This window comes from Drosophila kikkawai, chromosome 3L (genome assembly GCF_030179895.1).
Source record: "Drosophila kikkawai strain 14028-0561.14 chromosome 3L, DkikHiC1v2, whole genome shotgun sequence".
NCBI lineage: Eukaryota > Metazoa > Arthropoda > Insecta > Diptera > Drosophilidae > Drosophila > Drosophila kikkawai.
Genome location: NC_091730.1, coordinates 6,013,795 through 6,035,419, shown reverse-complemented (window position 1 = coordinate 6,035,419; position 21,625 = coordinate 6,013,795). Strand labels below are relative to the sequence as shown.

The 21,625-nt window shown below is 41.9% G+C and overlaps 5 protein-coding genes across 7 annotated transcripts; 2 read left to right on the top strand and 3 right to left on the bottom strand.

Annotated features, from left to right (window-relative positions):
• Positions 1-1,566: 1,566 nt before the first annotated feature.
• Positions 1,567-2,870, top strand: LOC108073823 (alpha-ketoglutarate-dependent dioxygenase alkB homolog 7, mitochondrial). The gene is made up of 5 exons (XM_017165603.3): positions 1,567-1,613; positions 1,663-1,875; positions 1,931-2,127; positions 2,186-2,353; positions 2,411-2,870. Exons 2-5 carry the CDS (start codon positions 1,815-1,817, stop codon positions 2,753-2,755), a joined length of 771 nt encoding a protein of 256 aa, XP_017021092.1. The 5' UTR covers positions 1,567-1,613; positions 1,663-1,814; the 3' UTR covers positions 2,756-2,870.
• A 6,234-nt stretch (positions 2,871-9,104) lies between these two features.
• CycA (cyclin A) lies at positions 9,105-15,811 on the top strand. 2 transcript variants are annotated; one of them, XM_017165581.3, is made up of 7 exons: positions 9,105-9,761; positions 10,294-10,481; positions 10,548-10,773; positions 14,282-14,505; positions 14,569-14,773; positions 14,833-15,080; positions 15,140-15,811. In XM_017165581.3, the coding sequence occupies exons 1-7, from the start codon at positions 9,564-9,566 to the stop codon at positions 15,276-15,278; spliced, it is 1,428 nt and encodes a 475-aa protein (XP_017021070.1). In that variant the 5' UTR covers positions 9,105-9,563; the 3' UTR covers positions 15,279-15,811. The 2 variants fall into 2 exon arrangements, with proteins under 2 accessions (XP_017021070.1, XP_017021069.1); XM_017165580.3 differs by having other exon boundaries at positions 10,291-10,481.
• LOC108073810 (RIB43A-like with coiled-coils protein 2) lies at positions 11,603-13,207 on the bottom strand. The gene is made up of 2 exons (XM_017165585.3): positions 12,951-13,207; positions 11,603-12,889 (listed from the first exon to the last, which is right to left on the bottom strand). The coding sequence occupies exons 1-2, from the start codon at positions 13,074-13,076 to the stop codon at positions 11,870-11,872; spliced, it is 1,146 nt and encodes a 381-aa protein (XP_017021074.1). The 5' UTR covers positions 13,077-13,207; the 3' UTR covers positions 11,603-11,869.
• Positions 15,812-16,155: 344 nt separating the features above from the next.
• LOC108073816 (NADH-cytochrome b5 reductase 3) lies at positions 16,156-21,452 on the bottom strand. Of its 2 annotated transcripts, none has more exons than XM_017165592.2 (4): positions 21,311-21,452; positions 17,497-18,150; positions 17,335-17,434; positions 16,156-16,571 (listed from the first exon to the last, which is right to left on the bottom strand). In XM_017165592.2, the coding sequence occupies exons 1-4, from the start codon at positions 21,332-21,334 to the stop codon at positions 16,399-16,401; spliced, it is 951 nt and encodes a 316-aa protein (XP_017021081.1). In that variant the 5' UTR covers positions 21,335-21,452; the 3' UTR covers positions 16,156-16,398. The 2 variants fall into 2 exon arrangements, with proteins under 2 accessions (XP_017021081.1, XP_017021082.1); XM_017165593.3 differs by lacking the exon at positions 21,311-21,452 and adding an exon at positions 19,010-19,335.
• Positions 19,723-21,440, bottom strand: LOC108073818 (serine/threonine-protein phosphatase 4 catalytic subunit). Its single transcript, XM_070285907.1, has 2 exons — positions 21,311-21,440; positions 19,723-20,929 (listed from the first exon to the last, which is right to left on the bottom strand). The coding sequence occupies exon 2, from the start codon at positions 20,834-20,836 to the stop codon at positions 19,910-19,912; it is 927 nt and encodes a 308-aa protein (XP_070142008.1). The 5' UTR covers positions 20,837-20,929; positions 21,311-21,440; the 3' UTR covers positions 19,723-19,909.
• Positions 21,453-21,625: the final 173 nt, after the last annotated feature.

Sequence of the window (21,625 nt, the reverse complement as noted above, 5' to 3'; positions counted from 1 at the left end):
CTGGTAAATAATTTATTTTTATTGTTATTTTTATTCGGGGAAGTTCCAGGGAGTCCGCCTTAAATATCGTGCAGCTAATAATAAAAGTCGTAAACGACGCACTCCGCGTACTCCCTATAACTGATGGCTTTTGGATGCTGGGCAATATTCATCTTGCGACTTCAAAGGATGGGCGTGGCAACAATAGATGGGCCCGGGACAGAACAATACTCGCCGTTGTCCTGGGCAACGCCACGGTTAAGGAGGCACTTTTCGAGGCAAAAAAAAAAAGGACGAACAAAAAGGACAATGGCACCTAATGGTCCGATGTGGTGTTGGTGGTGGAGTGGCCTGGTGTTGCCGGTGGTTCCGGCCGGAACAGTTGCACGCGGGCTCCGACAGTGTCCCTCATTTATCATTTACACACCAACGCACGGGAAAACAGTCCGAACATAGCCCCATGATGGGGATGCTGGGTATGTTGAGGATGGCAGGATAGGGATTCTATTGCAGAACCCCGGCAGAAATTCCATTAACGCTTTATGTCGGCGCATGAGGCACAGCGGCCCGTCATTTGCATTGATTAAATCACTTTGCGGTCGGTTCGGCAAATGGCTTAAAAATCCCCACCAACTTTCCGCTCAATTGTTGCTCGCCGTGCCTCCCCCTCAATTTTTATGCACTCCGCTGGCCTGCCTCATTTTTTCTTTATTTTTTTTTATTTTTGGGTCTCTTTATGTGTGCCTTACAAATTGCTATTGTTTTTTATTCAGCTTTTTCCACCAGAACTGCCGAAATTCTAGCCATGTTTGGTGGTAGGTTGTGTGCCCATGTTTCCAATAAATTTCACTCTGTAGCCCCTCTGATGGCAATGTGGATTTTTGGTTCGTGTGAATTCCCGCTGATGAGGGAAAAGGTGGAATTGTGGGTAATTGATTCCCATAGGAACAGGCCAAATTTGGCCATGTTTGTTCCATCAATGGTGCTTTTACTCACTCGGCAGCCTTGGTTGCCATTTTCTATCTTTATAAAAATCATTTGTTCAGTGAAATTTGTAAATTAAATTCTTTTGCATTTAACGAAAGATTTAAATTTGAAAGTAGTTTAAAATTAAGATTTAATTTAAAATCACATCATTCTAAAGGTCCTTCCTTAGATCGATAAGATATGTTTCTTTTCGAGAATATATATATTTATTCCCAAAAATTATTATTCCACAAGGCTTACACCCATTACTTTTAATAAACTGAACTACTGGAGCTCCCATTGCATAAATATGATATGCGGATTAATCAGAATTCACTTCAGCTGCAACATTCAACGAGAAACAACTGTCGAAATTGAATATTGAACCCCCACAAACCTACTTCCCCGCCCACTGAAAGGGATGTATGAATTTCCACTCAATTTCCATGTTGTCTGCAGCAGGCAGACTTTCAAACAATAACAAAACTGTGCCAATACACGGCTCGAAAGTTTAAAACAAAAGCAAAAGAAACCGAGGATGCTGCACCTTTAAAAGGAAAAAAGAAAAAAACACCATGAAATTGCGAAATATGCCTATAGGGTGGAGGGTATGAAGAAGCAAATATTTTTTCGGCAAGGAAATAAGGAAAATATCCAGACATTTAAAGGTAATTCTGCTTAATAATTTCAAACTTAACGGTCAATAACTGATAACAGCTTTCAGCAACAGCTGATGACAGTTGTCAGGGTGGCAACGCCTTGGCATTATCAAACAGCTGATTGCCGGTTTTATTTATTCTTTTTTTTTTTGTTTTGCAATTGCACGTAACTTTCAAAACACTAAAGTTTGGTGGAGAATAGCTGAGAAAATGTTAATCCTAAACAAATGCTCACCTCTTAGGCAGATTCTTAGACGCTGTCATCGTCAGGGTAAGTAGAAATACTAAAAGATTTCACTGATATTTCGACTTATCTCTTGAATTAGTTGTGGAAAATAGCAAAGTTGTTAACAAAAACCTAACCGCATTCATGGGAAAATGGCCTGAAGAGGAGCAACAGGATTTTCGGCTGCACATGCGCATTATTACGGATTTTATCAGCGAATTGGAGGAGCAGCAGCTACACGAGGAAATAGAACCCTATATGAGTCGATTACGCTATGAGTTTGATCACTGGGATGATGTGAGGGATATAGAATACACATTAAATGATATATATATTCATAACTAAGATCCTTTAGGCCATCCATGGCTTCCGGGAGACAGAGCGCAAGAAGTGGTTCCCCCACAACCGAGAGGTTCTGGAGCGCGTGCGTCAGGTGGCCTTCGAAGGCGCCATAATGCCATATGTGCATATCCTGGATCTGGCAGCCGATGGGGTTATCAAGCCTCATGTGGATAGTACCAGGGTGAGATGAAGTTTATATTTATAATATTTTATATATATCTTTTAAATGCTTTCCTAGTACTGTGGCACCACAATCTCTGGCATCAGCCTTCTAAGCGACAGTGTCATGCGGCTCGTACGCACGGATGCCCAGCGGTACCAGCAATCAGGGACGAATGCAAAGGAAACGGACTCCCAGGATGCAGATTCGGATGCTGCATATCGCCACCAGCCTAAGGAAGCGTCGCTGGAAAACAAATTCTACGCCGATCTGCTACTTCCTCGACGCTCCCTGTACATAATGAGCCACACGGCTCGCTACAATTTCACGCACGAGATACTGGCCAAGGAGCATTCACAGTTCCAGGGCATGCCCGTGCCCAAGACACGTCGCATTTCCATCATTTGTCGAAATGAGCCTTGAGGCAAAGCGAGGAGAGGATGACCCTCTTTAGAAGTGTTGAAAAGATTTAGTTTTTGACTTTTTTCCCCCAAATATTTATCCATGTATTCTAGTCTAGTTTATATTTTGTGTAAATATGGGAAAACAAATTGTATTTCCTGAATATTTTAATTTAATAATTACAATTTTGAAAGCTAATTGAGAGATTTTATTTAAAAGGAATTTATTTAAGCTTTTCCTCTATATTTCCCTTGTTAAGCAGGCTTATTTCAACAACAAATAATTTAATTTAAAGTATAATTAAATATTTGATTAGTTAAGTACAAACTTCCCGAGTTTGGCAATGCAAATTGTAGTAATTACAGTCAATAAGTTAACTCGATATCCTGGCAATAGTTTCCACCTAGTTCCAACTCGTTTAGTAGTTTAACTTTCGAATGCATCAAGTTGTTAAATAACACAGCAAGAAGTGCACTAAAAACTTTCCATTCGATTTCCTTGACTTTTCCCCAGGCGACTAGATAAACACACGTAGTACTCCAAGAAAAGTGGAAGTGGGTTAAAGGATGCTCGCATCCTTGATTAAAAGTTAAGGGCTCGAACAGCCACAACAAATCAGCGTTAGTGGCATTTCGTTTACTCAACGCTTGACGCCCTTTAGCCCATTTGTTTGTTTATTAGGGGTTTCGCTTCACATCGGCTTATTTGCGCAGGAGATTGAAGACATCTCTGCAAATCCCAGCGTAAATATAAATCTGTGGGCGTTATTTTTAGCGCCCGATAACAAAACATGACGATTTGCAAATGATGTCATAAATTTATAAGAAAGGAGGTATGCCACAGGGCGTATACGTATTGTTTATGATGAACGTCGCGATTTGTTGTGGTTTTTGAATTTTACAGTATCTGGGGGGGGGGGGGGGGGGGGTGGCGCAAAAGCTCACTGTTAAGTTAGTTTCTCTTACGCTGTTAGAACGCCTTCCACACGGCTGTTAGTACTGTTAGTCATGTTAGTTCTGTTCGTCCTTTTATAGTCCTGTTAGTTTGCTCGAGCTTGAAATGGGATTACTAACATTTACTCACGCGATTGTTCAGATTACAGACAATTTAATTAATGATTCTGGAACAAGCTGTAAACTTGTAATTCCTTGTTTACAAAAATGCAAGTTCAAAGATATTTAACCTGTGATTTTTTACTTTACTTTATTTTTATTTTGTTAATTAATTAATTTATTTATTTTTATTCCTCTACTGATATTTTGCAAAGGAATTTATCAGAGAATTTTCCCCTACATTTTTCCTGGTGACTTTATTCCCCAGTGATTTCTTTCCACCAATAACAACATACCAGGAAAATTTAAGATCTTTTAAAGAAAATCAGAAAATTTTTTTTAATTCACTTTCAACTTAAAACTTCAAGAAGTACTGGGCAAAGTAGAAATCAATTGAGCATTAATCTACCCTCCATTAAAATGCTTAACAAAGTTGCAACAGCGATCAAATGAATGAGCCCAAAACACGGTTGGGTTATAGTCAGTAGCAAGTTTAGCTCTTTCGTTCACATGCACTCCTTGTCCAGGTGTTCAGTTCATCATCGGTTTAAGAACTTTTGAACATTGTTCAGGACTCAAGTGGAGAAAATGGCTAAGACACGCAAGGACACAAACACGAGCGCCCGGCATGGCGACTCCAGAACAAGAAGGATAAGAGGAAAAGGCAACTCGAGTGGCTCGGAATGGAAGCCAGATGAAGAAATACACCTGCTGCAGGTGAGTCGATAAAAAAGCCATCAACATTTTGTTTGCCCCAGAAACTGGGAGCCAGGCTAAAATCTGCACAACAGAAACTGTAAAAAAGGGGGAATCCCACACCCCCGAATTCCCTCTGACCAACAAAGTGGCAGCTCGAAGTTCTGAACAAATTATCAACTGAAACAGCAGAAATAACAACAATAATCTCGGCGACAATTTCAAGAGCCAGGACCTCGCAGGAAAAAAGGGCCAACAAAACCGAAAGCTACTTTTTTTTTCGTCCTCAGAGCTCCTTTATTTCGGTTATTGCTATTGCTATATTATTATTTTTATTATTATTATTATTTGCCCGCCATCCACTCGTAACAATTTCACCCTTTCTCTGTGTTGTTGTCGGTCCCCGAAAAAGTTCAGCGAAACTTTTGGTTTTTCATTTCGCTGAAGCAGTTCCCGAACTCCACTCGAAGGGATTTTGGCCCCCAGAAAATAGGTCTCCTCGAGGGTCCAGACCTTTGTTTAGCGAGTAACAATGGGGGAAATACGTATTTAAGTATCTTGAGGGGTTTGAATAAATTTTAAACAACATTTAACTCACTCGGTGGCACTTGTATTTTAAACACTTTCAAAATAAGCGACCTTAGATGAATTTTTGAAGAAATTTACTAATAAATATTTATACGAAATTACGTTTAAGATGTTAATTTTAATCAATTTTTCTTTAGAGTTTTCTTATTTATTGTTTTACACCTTTGCTAACAATTCCAATGCTTAATGATTTAAAACTCTCAAATCTTCCATGTTTCTTATCCTCTTTATTTCCTAAACTTTTTATTTTTATCTAAAAAAAACAATTTTCCTGTCACTATTTTTTAGAAAGACACTTTGCTTGGTAAAATCTCCAAATTCCTTAAAATTTCCACCGCTTTGCTTTAAGAAATTCCCTGAAATTCACCAGAACTAAGACACTGTTGGAAGGGCGGAGCGAAGAATGCGCTTTGGGCAGGGCTTTTGTCCTGTGCCGCCTGTCGAAGGACTCGAAAGGACATTTTCGCCTTTTCTTGGACTTTTCGCTGCCAAATATTTTCTTTTGAGCGGCAACAGGACCGCTTCTTGGCAGCAGGGCCAAAAAAAAAACACAACAAAAAATCCAATTAAATGAAGTCCTTTTTTTTGTAGCTCCTGCGCTTTTCCAGCGTTTTCCCGACGTTTTCTTTACTGTCCTAGAGGAGGATGGGAGCCGAGAAATCGACGGACATGCAGCTTAATGCACAAATTCTCACCCTGACATTTCAATAATCCCCGGATGCAGTGTCGCGAACAGTGGTAACGGAAATTAATACGTTAAGTAAATCACTTCAGACCTGCAATTATCCTCGCTTAAGGCAGCAAAGCTACCCACTAGATGTCATTGGTGGATTAACCTGTGAAATGCAGCCGTTTTCACCAGGATGCACTCAGATAAAATGCTTCAGGGGAGGTTAGGGAGATGTCTGTCTTTGACAATAATATATTTCTAAGCTAATATAGTGGATATCTTTCTTAATTTTAATATTTTTTATGTAACAAAAATATCAGTAAATAAATTAAATAATTTATCTCCCTGGAAATATTTTTAAAATATTTATACAACACTCCTAAACCTGCTCAAAAAATATTTCTTCAAGAAACCCTCATAATTTATCATCAAAATAAAACTCATATAACTACCTACCATCAATATCCTTTAATTTTTCTGAGATTTTCGTCAAATAAGCTGCACTGGTCCCACATTCATTATCATTGACCGGGGGGAATAGGGACTATCGATTGGCTCTGCCTTTCCCCAGGCTCTGCTTTCCGAGATTAATTGAGCATAAATTTTTACTGCGCGATGCCCCGGAATTGCGTGAATTGTGAAAAACGTGAGCCAGGGCCAATGTGTCCTTGAGAATTGTTTAATAGACTTTTAAGTCATTTTTTTTTTGTTGCCCTGCACGAAACCAGCCAGACCCGGCAGCTCCTTTTCAAGGACCCAGGTCTCGCGAACTGCTGTCACCTGCCGGCAATCACGGCCATTAATCACGATTATTTCGAACTGAGATCGACAAACGAGCCGCCGCGGCCTGTTCGTTATGTTCCCCAAGGTTCGGCGCTATTACTCACATTAATAAGTAATTATTTTAACTTGCGTGGCACAGTTTCGCAGCTCCGAATTGGACCTGGATTGAGGTGTGCCATTATAGCCTTAATGCTGGAATTTTTTTGGACTTAAAAAGCAGTTTATTGGGTGAAAATATGTGGCTTTCCTGGCGCCTTATTGGAGAATTCAGAGTTTAATTATTTATTAAGTTTAACAGTTTAATTTTACTAACTTTATTCATTATAAAAAAATGTGTATAAGAAAATCTGCCTTCAAAGAAAACTTAAATACGCTAATCTAATAGTTTTTTTAACTAAGTGAAACTCACTGAAATGAACCATGTCTAAACGGGTTTACTTGGTTTTACTTGATAAACAGAAACACTTTAATCCCCATTAGATGGTCCACACTGCGGAGGCTGGATTGAATCCCCAGGAGATCTGGGTTCTCTCCCAGCGATTAAAACTTTCTGCGGCGGCCGCTGTTTCTGTTTCCAGTTTCTGGCCTGGTCCTGACTTCTACCAGGCCACAAACAGTTGGCCGAGTCGAAAGTTTTCCCTCTGCGGTTAATTCGTTTTTTTTTTTTTTTCACTGGCTGTGCGATTGTTTAACCGGGAGAGAGCCTCAAAGCCAACTGGCGCTAGTCTGTCCCGGGTCTTTCCATCCCATCCTGACCACCACAACAAGTGAGATGTCAATCAATAGTTTTGGGAGCTCACTCTGAGCTGCCAAACTTTCCCCGCCCAAATAAATGTGACACGAACCGAAAAGCAAAGCCCAGATGTGTCTACGAATGTCCTGGAATATCCTTAAAGCACTAAGTTGAATACGAAGTTTTAGTTGAGAATTTATTTGTTATTTATATTAAAGTTACCAACAAGAAAGTCAAGTTAATAGGAGGAACTCTTTTTAAACCTTTTGCTTCTTTTACTTTCTGAAAAATGCAGTCAAAAAATTCTATAAAATATAAAATTCCACAAGTAGGTAAAGGTAAAGGAGGGGGGTATCCTTGCAAGACTAATTTCAATATTTATCTACACAATTTGTTTGTTCTGCTTAGCAAAAATCGATTTTCTTGGACAGCTGAAAAGTAAAAGGTGTCTTTGATTTTCCTTTTGTCCTGCCAGAGATCTTGTGCAACTGCAGCCCCGGAAACTGGCTTACGACATCAGCAAAAACTACTGGAAATGCGTAAACAATGAGCGTTATGGTCATCCATCCATCCATGTGTGCGTAAGGGGAAAAATCCGCAAAAAAAAAAAGATAATGGAAATGCAAGCGTTCACGTATCCGCAGTCTTGGCGAGTATTCCGTGGTCCAGGTAGTAGGACAAAGGACTCGAAGTCATACATACAAATTGCGTGTTCAGCGAGCGCTCGGTACTCAGGAAATTGCAATCAGTGATGCAGAAGAAGATTACTGGGACTAAGGTATTTTTGTCTCTTTAATTTGTATCTTAAAATATTTTTTTAAGGTAAGAAGATCATATATAGTTTCAGAAACCCATGCTTAGTGAAATATTTTGAATTAATTTAGCAATAAAAGGAGTCAAAAATCACAAAATACTTTAAATATAACGACTATTTCCTCAACACTTTCAATATCCAGGTAAAAATAAGGTTTGTACCTTTGCATCTCTGTGATTGCAACTGGGTCAACGAACCAAGATGTCCAGCAGCCGCCCGCTGTTTTGCCCTGTTGTTGCCAGGACAATGCCCAAGACAGAAGTCCTGCGGCGCTTTGTCTTGTGTGCAAACGATAAGCATCTGCAGCGCCGTGGTCCGAGTGTCCTTTCTGGGCGTTTTTGTCCCAAAAAAAAGGCGCTTAAAGAGCATGACCTTTCCTTATCCCTAAAATGGGAATCCAAGGACCTAGATCTAGAAACTGTTTTACCCAATTCCCGCAGAGACATAACATCTAAATAATATTTTTTCATCCATTTCTTAATTAAATATTATAATAAATGTATTCTAATTAGCTTTTTAATCCCTAAAAATTTAGTAAAATTTTTTAGACCTTATATGGCGGAAACTTCTTCTTTTCCTTAATTCAAATTTTGCGCAAAGTTAAAATACAAGTTAGCCATGTTTTCCACCTTTGACCAGGATCGCTCCTGAAACGCTCATGATCCTAGCGTTGCCAGACCTTCTCACACCCTCTATCCACCAAAGTTATCCACCTTCGTTTTGGTTATTTTTAGGCAATTATTTTTTGCCGTCACAACGTGGTTTCCAGGGCGGTCACACTGGATCGAGATTGAGTGGGAGAGCGCCGATTTGAGTGCTGTTATCACTCTGGAAATTCCATAAACAAAAACCTGTTAAGCTCTCATTTAACAGAAAATTCTGTTAACGCTGTCTGTTAGATATTAGTGATGCAAAAACATCGATGTTGGACAAAATACATCGATATATCGCCTTTTTAAAAAACATCGATACTATCGATAGTGACATCGATGTTTTTGTCTTTCATTTTGGTTTTCAGGGCGGTCACACTAGATCAGCGTAGGACCGGGAAAAGTCAAACCTTTCTTTCATTTCTTTTCAAACTTTCAAGCGCGATCTGCGAAAAAACAGGAGCATCCGCGTCGGTGCTGCCTAGAATTAGAGTTCAAGTGTGGTCTGTGTGAGCGTAGCCAAACGAGGAAAACAAATTCCACCGCTCCCGTGACGCAAAAGGCTGTAGAAATTGAAAGTCAAATGAATTCTGTTCCCAACTGTGTGTGTGAGTGTACAACGAGCGTCAATTTTGATGATAAAATTTGCCTGCGCTTATGCGGATGTCTGTGAGTGTGTGCGTTGAGCATATGTCTGTCAGTGTGTTGGTGTGAGCGTCGAGCATAAGAAAGCAACAACAACAACATAGAAGAGCACTTGGCGACGCTTGACGAAAGAGAAACAAAGAGAAGCGTGAAATCTCCATTTTAATAGCGAGGAAAATCAAGGAAAGGGTATCTACGATGGCCAGTTTCCAGATCCACCAGGACACCAACAACAAGGAGAATCCCGGCATCACCGTTCCGGCCGGAGTCAGGGGCGCTAAGCAGCCGCTGGCCGTGATTGGCAAAGAGAAAATTGCGCTTGCGCCACGGGCCAACTTTGCCGTGCTCAACAGCAACAATAACAATGGGAATGTACCTCGTCCGTCCGGAAAAGCGGTAAGTCCCGGGAAAATGCTCTGAAATCCATAGCATGGCTAGACATTCTAATGCAGCTGCCGATTTTTTTTATGGTGGTGGGATCTTCACATAAGGCTGCCTGCGTTTGTGTGTGTGTGCGACCAGTGGTGGTTGTTTTCTGTCCTCCCTCTCCTTTTGGGTTTTTTTTTATTATTATTTTTTTGGTGCACTACGCAGATAACCTTTGCTAATTATTCGCGCCTAACCTCTAAGCTAACCTAGAAAATGGCACAGCCTGGCGACTGCGCGCCTTTTTCTAAGAACAAAGCACTGGAGCAAAGAGGACAGCAATAGCAAATGCAATTACATGACACACACACACTCGCGCACGCACACCCATTCTATGGGAAGCCAAGGAAAGGCGCGCAACTAAATATCAACAACAACAATAGCGCCCGTAACAGGATCATTCCAAAGGGGGAGACAGAGACAGAGAGAGCGCAATGGCAGCAGGCTACAGTTGCTGTAATTGTTAACCCTTACTCATGCATATTTATGGCTCCTTTAGCAGGTCTTCCGTGAAGTAAAGGTTAACAATACGGATGAAAATGTCAACTATGCAGCCAAGAAATCGAATGTGGTGCCCGTGGTGGAGCAGTTCAAGACCTTCTCGGTTTACGAGGACAACTTTGACACTCAGGTGGTGCCACCAAACAAACCCCTGGCCGATAAAGAGAACCAGCAGGCTGCCGAAAAGTGGTAAGTTTTAGTAGAGTAAACTTTTTCCTAAAGGTTTTATTTTGAATTATATATTCTTTTACCCAGCGATGTGCAATTCACCGTCTGCGATCTGGACACCACGCCCATGTCCGTCACGGACGTCCAGTCGCCCATGTCGGTGGATCGCTCTCTGGCCGAGGTAAGCGGCATTGAAGCGGTCGCCAAGGCGGGCGAGGTTTTCAAGGAGTTGCCGCCACGCAATGATCGCGAGCGTTTCTTCGAAGTTGTCCAGTACCAGAGGGATATACTTAATAATTTCCGGGAGAGCGAGGTGAGTTTTTTTAGTTTAAAAATTAAACAAAAATTGATAATTTGAGATGAATGAAATTTTCTATTGTAAAGTTCTGCAAGTTTATTTAAATTACATTTTTCAAAGTAGTATGATGTAGGGTTGGCTTTTTTTTTTAAGAAAATATAGTTTAAATTTAATCGCAAGTGAAAGGAATTCAAAGTATAGGTTTTAATAACCTTATAGAAATGAAGAATACAAAAACAATTAGTTACTAAATTGTATTCGGTCATAGGAACTCAGGATTCCATAGCATAAAGGCCTAAAGTGGCCTACCTTCTAACTATAATACAAAACGTATACAACCTTATAGATGGAGAGATAAGAAAAATCAAGATACCACCAAGGGATTCTCCCCTTGAGTGCCTTGGTTGCCATGTGTCTGTGTGTGCGTTGTCATGCAAGGCGGCAGGCAGACGTAATTTCTTTAGGTGAAGGAGTGGGGTGAGAGGTAAAAGGAAGACGAACGGACAGACCCTAAGTCGCACCCTAATGTGGCATTCCCTTCACGCGCCGCTGCCTGGGTAGTAGTAGTTGTAGATTCCCTGCTCTTCCTTCCACATGTTTACCGGGGCGAAAATGCGCGCCGCCTGCATCTGGTCCTTCGTTAGGTTCTTCGTTTATATTGACTCTTTTGCGTCTTGTTATTGCATTGCTTGAGAGTTTAAATAAACTCCAACCACCATCCGAGACGGTGAACACGGAAATAATGGAATTAGGTTTTCTTTTTACAGCAAAAAAATACTCTTAATTATTGTTGACATTTTTGCACAAGCTTCAAAGTCGAAGTTGTGGCTACTTTTATTTAATTTCCTGAATTTAAAATGTCTTTAATTTTATTTAATTAATTTTTTTCTTGGTGCTTTTTATTATTTGCATTTACCAATCGTAAACATGTAAATTTATCTTGAAATGGTCTTGAAACAAACCCTTTAGAATTTCTAAAGTGTCCTCGACACGGATGAGAAATCGCCTCACCACATACGAAAATGGAATTTGATGTTGAGGCCGCTTCCCAAACGCGTCCAGGTCACCGACATTAACCAAAATCAGGGTTTTAATTCTTGAATTTCCTCGGTTAACGAGAGTTCTTGTTGAACTGATCGTAAAAGTCATCCGACACGGCATTGCTCAAAGCCACTAGAGCATCCTTACGCTGCTGATCCTGTTCCACTGCCAACTTAGCATTGGCTCGCATCAGTTCATCAAACTGGGCTTTGCGTCGCCGCTCGTCCTCGATATGACCAAGGACAAGGGTGCGATCCATGTTTATGGCATATTGCTCCCACTGCTTGTCCATCATCTGGGCCTCGGTCTTACGCTGCACGGCCGCATTGAGCTGCTGCTCCTGACCCAGACGGAAGTTACGCAACTCCTCGGGCGTCATGCCGCGATACATGAAAGCAATCTTCTTGTTCGGATCGGTGCGGGATTGGGCCACATCCGGATTCTCGGTGAGCATGTCGCTCGATAGCATGTTGTAGATCTCGGCCATGTCATCCTCATACTTTTCGCGCTTCTCCCTCTCCCGATCCATTTGCTTTTGCTTGGCCATATTTATGTTGAATTGGCGCACTTGCTGGATCACCTGGTTGCGCATCTGGTGATCTGACTTGGCCATTTCCTCCAAATGCTTATCCCGGCAACCCAGGTTCTCCATTAGCATGTTGTCCGCCGTCTTGCGTGCATCCTCTGCCCGCTTACGTTCCTGAATCTGCTGATCCAGCCAGGCACGTTGCTGCTGTCGCTGCCGAACCTTTCGTTCCGAATTGTAGAGATCCTCGCCGTGAAAGATTTGGGCACTGGAAACGCCCAAAGTAATGTCGTCATCGGCAACGCGAGTTGGACGCGCCTTCTTCAGGTAGTTGGGGTCATTCAAGTCGAATTCGCGACGCTGCTCCTTGCGCTGATAGCGGCAGCGATAGTAGTTGAGATCCGAGTTCGCCACATGCTGCTTCTTCTCCAGCTCCTTGGCCTGGGCGGTGATCAGGCGCTTTTGCAGTTGTTCCTGCTCCTCGAAACGTTTGTCGCACTCCAGCTGCACGCTTTTCTGCTTCTTTTTCTCCAAAATCTGGCGCTCCAGCATGTCCAAATCGAGCTATCAGAAAGGATTGCTTGTCTTAATCGTGGATTCTCCTAGAGATTGGTTTTACACTCACCCCATAGAGGCGTTGTTTGGCATTGAAGATGCGCCGCTTTCGTTCCTCCTCGTACTGCTCGCGCTTTCGCAGCTTCATCGCTTCGTCCAAATCCTGCTTGGTGCATATTCCGATTTTGAGCGTCATCTTGCTGTATTGTACCAATAGGTTTAAGGGGTTTTTATATTTCTGGTATGTCTGAAAAACTTGTATTCTTTTCTGGACTGAGAAAAAGAAACTATTAGTTGTGTTTGAGTTTTGGTTGAGTTTGTTTGCCGGGTTGCCGGGTGAGCTTGGCTCGTTGGTTTGTTTGTTGTTGGTCTCCTCGCCTCTCTAGCCATATTTATTTGTTTATTGGGTGGGGCACTTGAGTTGTCTTGGATTCCTTTAATTGCCAAGGAAAGAAAAGGAATAGAGAAATTACTAAACATGTTAATATAATTTATATGAATATATCAATTTCTTTTCATTACCATTACTGCACCGGTTTGCCTTACTTTTTCGCAAAATGGTCTAAAGGGTTTCCCTTCGTTGCCTTTTCTGGTACAGCCCGCACACGCCCGGCGCTTGACGTGTCCAATAATCGTTCAAGCGACCATTAAATAAACACCTAATGTACATATTGCCCATATATAGGCGATTTTGGCAAAAGATTTCTACGTTTGAACGGAGAATTTGAATATGCTGCTCACGTACCACGAAATAACCAATAAACAAATAAAAATTGGTAAATTTGATTCCCTCGCTTTTGCTGGCCACTCCTCTGCCTTCTCCCAAGGGACTCGCTCGCTGTGGCATTGGCCACATTGTATTTAGGTTGGATTTCGACATTTGTGGTACTTCTTAGAATTCTATTGTGTCGAAAAACTATTAAAACAGTTTCTCAGGGGAATATATTTATATATATTTTAAAATTGATAATTTATTTGTCTTGAAAAAGAAACCTTATCATTTATCATTTGAATGACAAAATTAATAAGATGCGTAACGCCAGAAAAGGCAATTCAAATTAATAAGAGTCACTCATCCTTTTTTTTTTTACATGTTCCTTAAGTTCTCACTAGTTTTACGAGGTATTCTACAGTTGATACACTTAGATTGCTTAGAGATGAGTCCCAGAGTTCGACGCCAAACAAATAAATTCATGGAAATAAATAAGCCGCTCGCGGGAAGCATCAAGCATAACAATTTGTGTGAAATATGTGTGTGCTAAAGATTAGGATCTCACTTATGCCTAGCGAAAGAGTCTCTTGTGTGCTGCTTAAAGTTTGCTGTAGTAATTACAAAGTATTAGCTTACTAATTTTGTTGACTCAACCTAATCGCTGTGTTTTATCAATCTGAATTTTGCAGAAGAAACATCGCCCGAAGCCGCACTATATGCGCAGGCAGAACGATATCAATCATAACATGCGCTCCATCCTGATTGACTGGCTGGTGGAGGTGTCCGAGGAGTATAAACTGGACACGGAGACGCTTTACCTTTCCGTCGCCTATCTCGACCGCTTCTTAAGCCTGATGATGGTGATGCGCACCAAGCTGCAGTTGGTGGGCACGGCAGCCTTGTATATTGCCTCGTAAGTAGCATATTATTTATATTTATAGAAACTTTTTTTAATTATAAATCCTTTTTCTTGTAGCAAATACGAAGAGATTTACCCGCCAGAGGTGGGTGAGTTTGTCTTCCTCACCGACGACAGCTATACCAAGAAGCAGGTGCTGCGCATGGAGCAGGTCATCCTGAAGATTCTCTCCTTTGATCTGTGCACACCCACAGCCTATGTCTTCATCAACACGTACGCAGTGCTGTGCGATATGCCAGATAAACTCAAGTTCTTGACACTGGTAAGTAGTCCTTGAAATTAAATTTCTGGCAGTCCTAATCCCACTTACCATCCACGCAGTACATTTCGGAGCTTTCACTGATGGATGGAGATACCTTCATGGCATATTTGCCCTCGGTAATGTCATCCGCTTCGCTGGCATTGGCACGTCACATTTTGGGCATGGAGATGTGGACACCTCAGCTGGAGGAGATCACCACCTATAAGTTGGAGGACCTACTGACTGTCATCCGCCAGCTGTCGCACACTCACAAATGGGCCAAGGACCTCAACACGCAGGCAATGCGGGAAAAGTACAATAGAAACAAGTAAGAAATTTTAAAAAACTTAAAGAAGAAAAGTACTAAGTTTTTTCTTTTCCCAATAGGTACAAAAATGTGGCCACACTCGAGGCAATTGAGCTGACCAAGGAGGACCTGGATCAGCTCTGTCAGTCGTACAATGCCAAGCAAAGCGAGAAGAAGAACGAGCAGCAGCAGGATGAGAATTTGTTTTATAAGTTTTAAGTGTTTTGCCATGCCTCTCCCCCTGCCATGGTCAAATTGTATTGTAGCTTAGTGTTTCTATGTAATATTTCGTAGATTTAAATTTAAGAAGAAAGTCTCCGTCAAAAGTTTGCTTACCATTTGTTGGCCGTTGGACAAGCTCCCGTTACAAGTACTGGACAATTTTATATGAAAGTCATATAAACGCACCTTGAAACCAGCCAAATTCACACACCTGTCCACGGTGAGAGTTTGCCGCGCCAACAACGAGAGCAAACACAAACGGTGACAGTCTTTAAAAAACTTAAATTTAGCTTAGTGGCAGTCAGCAGTTTGATATTTTATGTTTTTACCATCAACAAATGTATTTTTATGTATTTATAAAATGAACCATATTGGATGTATACAACGTGTCTTTAGCAGGTACAGCTAACTTTGGAAATTATACCTACTTAAACGCATATTTATATATATATATATACATACTAACTGTTAGGCCATAAAAGTTCTGTGAACCACGCAACAACAAATATATATGTCGATTTAACAACAAAGACACACTCTGCAAGCCACTCTACACACTCGTACACCAATCGTTCCCTTATCCGTTTCAAATGCTGCGCTCAACTCGTGTTCACGTAAATCTAATGACGCTTACTAAATGTTTATTTAACTTAGTCTAATCTTCCGTGTGGGTGGGTGGATTCAGGTTGCTGATAGCACAAGCAGCGCGCTAGTTAAATGCAGAAGCCAATTTCTCGATGTTCTTCTACGCTAACATACATTTTTATTTTACTAACTACTCAATGTAATTGCATTGCAGGCCGTATATTCCATATACCTATTGTATTCAATAAAATTGTGAAAGACAAGCACAAACAACACATGTCTTGCCATCTTCTTTTCAACATTTGTTTATTCACAAATCATAAAAAATAACTACAACAATTGGTATCGATGTTGTTGCTTTCGCTCTGCGATCAATCATATCGATCCCGGAGTCGCAATATCAAAGAGTTCTGGGGATTCCACTGGTGAGTTGAGCTTCTGATTCGGGAGCAACGGATTAACATGAAAGAAATGGACAAAAACCGAAATGCAGATTCTTCTGTTCGCGCCTTGGGCGTTCTCCTCTCTCTGTTTAGTAGGCGAATCGAGTGTCCGGATGGTAGCCAAGCTTATCCAGAGCCGGATTGCAGGCAAAGTTGATCATGGGCGGTGGGCCGCAGAGAAGCACAATTGTGTCGTCCTTGGCGGGTAGCAGGTGGGCGGCAATCATGTCCTCGTTGATGAAGCCAACACTGTATGGCCAGCCTGGATAACAAAGATTTAAAAAGAAATATTTAGTGAGGATTTTGGAAAAATATAAACAAGCTATTGGTGAAGACAACCTGCACACAATCTTTCCCACTGGCTTGGCCTTTGTGAAATGAAAGCAAAACTTAAGGGCACAGCTGAAGCTGTGTGCTAATCCTAATAGCTAAACCGTTGCTCGGCCCGGTGACCCAGTCGCTCCAGGCCCGGAATACACGTATAGTTGACCATGGGCGGTGGCCCACACAGCAGGCACAAAGTGTCTGCATTCGGAGGAAACAGATGCTGCTGCATCATCTCGTCATTGACGTGGCCCGTGTTGTAGGACCAGGCTATGAACCGCGCATTCCCCGTTCGCGGCGGCATCCGTTTGAGGGCAGCATGTGGCGAGGGGCACAAGACACAAGATTCTTAACATAATAGATGATTGGCACAAGTTGGCTCTAGGTAAGTGATGGTGGAGACGAATGGTTGATGCTACATGCTAATGAAGCTACCGAAGGTTATGAAATCTCAAGTCAAGGAAAAGATTGGTGCAGTGTTCTCTCGAGAAAAATGAATAATAATTACTAATTACTAATAAAAATATTATTCAAGGCTGATGAAATCAAAGTCTATACAAATAATAAAATGAGTAACTTATGCTTTTTTCACTCTTAGATTTGAGATGGATTCTGGATTCTATAGAGTGACGAATGATATGATCTTATGATCTTTAGCACGGGACATTTACAAATAAAAATCTAAAAATACTAGAGCTCACCTTCAGCTGCCCTGTCGACGGTATACCAGACCTTAAACTGGTCAGGATGCTTCTTGGCCAGCTCGTCCAGCTCTTCACGCAGCAAAATGTCCTTTTCACTCTATAAAAAGGTAAAAATAATTTAAGAAAAATATCTAAAAATAATAATAATTATTCACAAACCTGATTGGCAAAGAGAAGCGCCAGTTCGGTCTTATCCTTGTCGCTACGCTTAAGCACTTCCCTGGCCAGTTGCAGCATTGGTGTGATGCCAGTGCCACCAGCAATCATATTAACCCGCTTGGCAGTCACATGCTTGGGTGGATCCTTGCGTAGCTTCTTGATCGAGAAGGTGCCATTGCCAAGATACTGCAGCCTACCAGAGGGACCACGGAAGGAGATCTTATCCCCCACCTCCATCTGTTCCAAATACTGGGTCATCTTGCCGCCTGCAGGGAACTTGGGATGCGAGTCCTTAAAGTACACCTTGACCACCAAATCCACATAGCCCACATCCTCGTCGGACGAAATAGGTGTGTACGGCCGGATAACAAGATCGTTGTCAATAGTGGCAATCAGATGGATGTGCTGGCCAACGGGCAGGCCGAGAACATGCTGCTTGGAAGGCAATCCAAAGCGGAAGCGCCTGGTGTCATGACTGAGCACCTCCTTCTCGATGAGTGGCAGAAGGTACTTATCATTGGGATCAACCAGGGTGCGCAGGCGAGCGGTTCTATTGGGTTCGCGACGAGGCTTGGTGGATTTCTTGTTGAGCAGATAGTGGACGATAAGGGCGCCGGCAACCACAGCGACCACGCCTACGGCGATTGGTACAAACTACAAAGAATATAAAGAAAAAATTTTATAAATAAAGGTTTTATTTATATTTAATACTACGCCGCCTTACTCGTAAACAACAAATATTATTATATCACTTTTAGATTAAACCAGGAAGCTAATAGCGTGATTTTAAGATGCATTACAGCTGCTGATTGTAATAATATATGCTGATAAGCTTACTTAAGTAAAATATAGACCTGTATTTAAGAGACTTTAAAATGCATGAGTTGCATTTTTCAGGTGTGATCGGATTTCCGTACATTCTATCGTGGGAAAACTGTTTCATACGCTTTATAACTTTAAAACTTGCTAATTAAAATGTTTAAAAAATTCGCCGGGTGCTAATTAAACCTTAAGCAGCATTACTAATAAAAAAAAAAGGAACTGAACAGTAGTCATATCTCCCAGCTATAGATTCGTCATTATAACAATTATATTTTACTTCGTTGGGTTGCCTAACACTTGATACTATTTTTGTGTGTGCTTTGGACTGATGAAAGGTCACGATGGTCAGTGGAAACCACCGCCAGACATCTAAAGTGATAAGAAAATAACTAAAATAATTCCACATCTGAGATAGAGATCAAGTTCAGCTGGGGTAGAGACACTTTTTTAGAGACTGCGAAGCCTTAAAAACCTGCAGTTTATTGAGGTTACAAGCTTGAGACATCAAACTTTGGCCCCATATCAGGGGTGACCCTGAATATTGCATTAGTGGAGCGGCTTTGGCAAGTTATTAACCATGACGTCACACCCCCTACATTCATAACAGAGAGCATACGCAAAGAGAGCGAGCAATCAAAAGAGTAATAAAATGTCAAAGAGAAAGCTTTCACGGAAGTGGACTGGAACTTACGTCGAATTCGGTCATTTTATTTGTTTGTTTTTAATAAACACTTGTCGAAGTACGTTGACTTGACTAATTTCTAATTTGAATTGCGCGTGGGTCTGGAAAGCAGGCGAATTTGTTTGATCGCGTGTTGCCGCGCACGATTCCGATTTCCAATTGAAATGAAGTCGTCGCGTGGATGTGCCGCTATAACCAGGCGTTCTCTTTATTTCAGCCCCTTTTCCACTGTATTTCTCTGGGTGAGCAAGATGCAGAGTCAGCACTAGTCAGCACAGTGGTAGCAAAAAGTAGGAGGAACAAGAAAACGAGTTAAAAAAGCACAACTTTCATGACATTGAAAAAAAAAAGTAAAATTTTGAAGTAAATGTCTCTCATGAAAAAAAATATAAGCCCCCAAATATTTAATTTTTTTGTACTTAGAACCATTTCAATATTAAAACATTAGTTTGACTTGTAGGAAAAATTACGTAAATTAAATCCACATACATTATTTTAATTTTTAACTTTTTCCCAGGAATAAAATTGTATAATGTTTCAAAAAAACATTTAAATTAAGAAAATTCGAATAGCAACATATTTTTTTTCTTGGCAAAGTAGGGGTATTACTTTAGGCGCTACTGTACCTCAGATAAAACAAACCCGTTTCAAGAGAGCCGAGATAACATAAACTGAGGGAGTAGAAAGCAGAGAGTAGCCAAGTCTAACTGAGAGTTTACGTTTACTGATTGTGAGTTTGCATTTTATTGATTAAGAGAAATAGTGGAATGATAGAGTTATAATTTAAGAGTGGGTGGGTTTCTGACTAGCCACAACAGCTGATTGCCTCTCTGCTTTGCTGTGTTGAACTTGACATTGTCTTTGGTTTTGATTTTTTTTTCTTGAGATTCGATTGGATTGGAGATTGCGTCACAGGAAAAACTGGCGACACCGCTTCTTGGGTCTCCTCGGCTGCGGCTTGGTGTGCAGAGCCTGCGCTTCGAACACCTCGAAGGCGAAATCCGCGCCCGAATGCAGACGCATAAGGGCCGCCTTATTGCCGCATCGATAGCAATAGTTGGGCGCCGACCAGATGGTCACCAGCTGGTGGCCAAAGTGCCAGCGATAGCCCTCCTGGACCAGCTGATGGGCCCGGCATATCAGAGATAAGCCGTTCCGCCTACTGAACTCGGCTACCACATCGCCGCCAAAAAGCTGACCGTGGCCCCGAGGCGATGCCGTCCATCCAGCTGTCTCCTGGGGATCGCTCCAGAGTAGATCTGCCATGCAGCCGCTGTCGGGGATTTCTTGGCAGCGATCCAGCCGGTGCAGCTGATCCAGCTGTTGGATTTCCGGCGACAGGCCTCCGTGCACACAGAAAACCGATCCATCAATAGTCGCCGCCAGTGGCAGGAGATCAAATACGCGGCAGAACATCCTCCAGACGTTCGGGGAACCGTACTTGGCCAGGCACTCCTCGTAGCATCCGTAGGATCGCGTGGCACTGCGGCACTCGTGGTTGCCTCTCAGCAGGCTCACCTGCCCAGGATTCTGTACCTTGAGCGCAGCCAGCAGCAGAAAGGTTTCCACGCTGTTCTTGCCCCGGTCCACAAGGTCGCCGAGAAACAAGTAACGGTGCTGGGAGACTGGTCCGCCCAACTCTAGAAGGTGCAGAAGGTCCTCGAACTGACCGTGGATGTCCCCGCACACGATCTGTGGACTCTGCAAAGTCAGCAGGTTCGCCTCTGCGGTGAGCAAGTCGCTTAAGGAGCGACATAGCCGGCGCACCTCCGCCTCTGTGGGCAGACGGACTGGCACCTGGCGCAGCTTCGCCACCAGACGATCTGCATCGCTCATCCTCAGGTCACTAAACGGACATCATCACTATTTATAAACCAGAGACGTCACCGGGCAACAGTGATGGGAAGGGTACTATTTTGTTTTGTTTACCTAGGTACGGTACAAGGTACATTTACATAGTACTTGTAAAAATTGATTAACTTTAACTATGCAATTGTACATGCACATATTACATTTAATCATAATTTTCAATGAAAAAGAAGAAACCATTTTAGGGTAAATATAAATAGAAGCTGTATTATTAATGAAAGTACCTAGTATCTATTTCCCATCACTGTTGACCAAGTAATATACCCCAATGCGAAACCACTTAGGCAGTTGGCCAAGAGAAAATCGGGAGGGATCTTCATCTCGTGACAATTATGAAATGCCAGAAAGCAAGAACAAGGAGAAGAAAAAGGAGGAGATGGAAAAGCCAAGGAGTTATGTAAAAACAGCAGCCGCGAGTTGGATAATTTCCAGTCAACTTACATTGCTCTCGATGAGACGCGCCATGGCCCGCGGAAAATCAATGCACTTGCGGGCTTAATCCGCTTATATAACTCGCCAGTTGCAACGCACTTTTTATATCTACTAGATGCCGACTAAACTAAAAATGCAGACTATCGCCGCGAAGATAGTGAAAGCAATGTTTTTATTTCCACGCACTCTCAGTAGGTGTCTCTCGAAGAGAGAGTGCGGCGGTTCTCTTTTGAGTTTCTTACTCTTCTCCTCTCTTTCCTTGGGTATTGAAACAGAAGCTTGGACTGAAAAGGAGACTTACGTTAAAATAGGGCTATTAAAACC

Bases quoted from the DNA above. Each gene is read 5' to 3' on its own strand.
- LOC108073818 (XM_070285907.1), bottom strand. From the start codon at position 20,836: ATGAGCGATGCAGATCGTCTGGTGGCGAAGCTGCGCCAGGTGCCAGTC.
- LOC108073823 (XM_017165603.3), top strand. From the start codon at position 1,815: ATGTTAATCCTAAACAAATGCTCACCTCTTAGGCAGATTCTTAGACGC. The intron at 1,876-1,930 runs GTAAGTAGAAAT...CTCTTGAATTAG, and splicing joins TAGACGCTGTCATCGTCAGG to TTGTGGAAAATAGCAAAGTT. The intron at 2,128-2,185 runs GTGAGGGATATA...AAGATCCTTTAG, and splicing joins AGTTTGATCACTGGGATGAT to GCCATCCATGGCTTCCGGGA.
- LOC108073810 (XM_017165585.3), bottom strand. From the start codon at position 13,076: ATGACGCTCAAAATCGGAATATGCACCAAGCAGGATTTGGACGAAGCG. The intron at 12,890-12,950 runs GTGAGTGTAAAA...CCTTTCTGATAG, and splicing joins CCAAACAACGCCTCTATGGG to CTCGATTTGGACATGCTGGA.
- LOC108073816 (XM_017165592.2), bottom strand. From the start codon at position 21,334: ATGGCGCGTCTCATCGAGAGCAAT. The intron at 18,151-21,310 runs GTAAGTTGACTG...TATTCTTTGTAG, and splicing joins CGCGTCTCATCGAGAGCAAT to TTTGTACCAATCGCCGTAGG. The intron at 17,435-17,496 runs GTTTGTGAATAA...ACCTTTTTATAG, and splicing joins CGCTTCTCTTTGCCAATCAG to AGTGAAAAGGACATTTTGCT.
- CycA (XM_017165580.3), top strand. From the start codon at position 9,564: ATGGCCAGTTTCCAGATCCACCAGGACACCAACAACAAGGAGAATCCC. The intron at 10,774-14,281 runs GTGAGTTTTTTT...TGAATTTTGCAG, and splicing joins ATAATTTCCGGGAGAGCGAG to AAGAAACATCGCCCGAAGCC. The intron at 14,506-14,568 runs GTAAGTAGCATA...TTTTTCTTGTAG, and splicing joins GCAGCCTTGTATATTGCCTC to CAAATACGAAGAGATTTACC.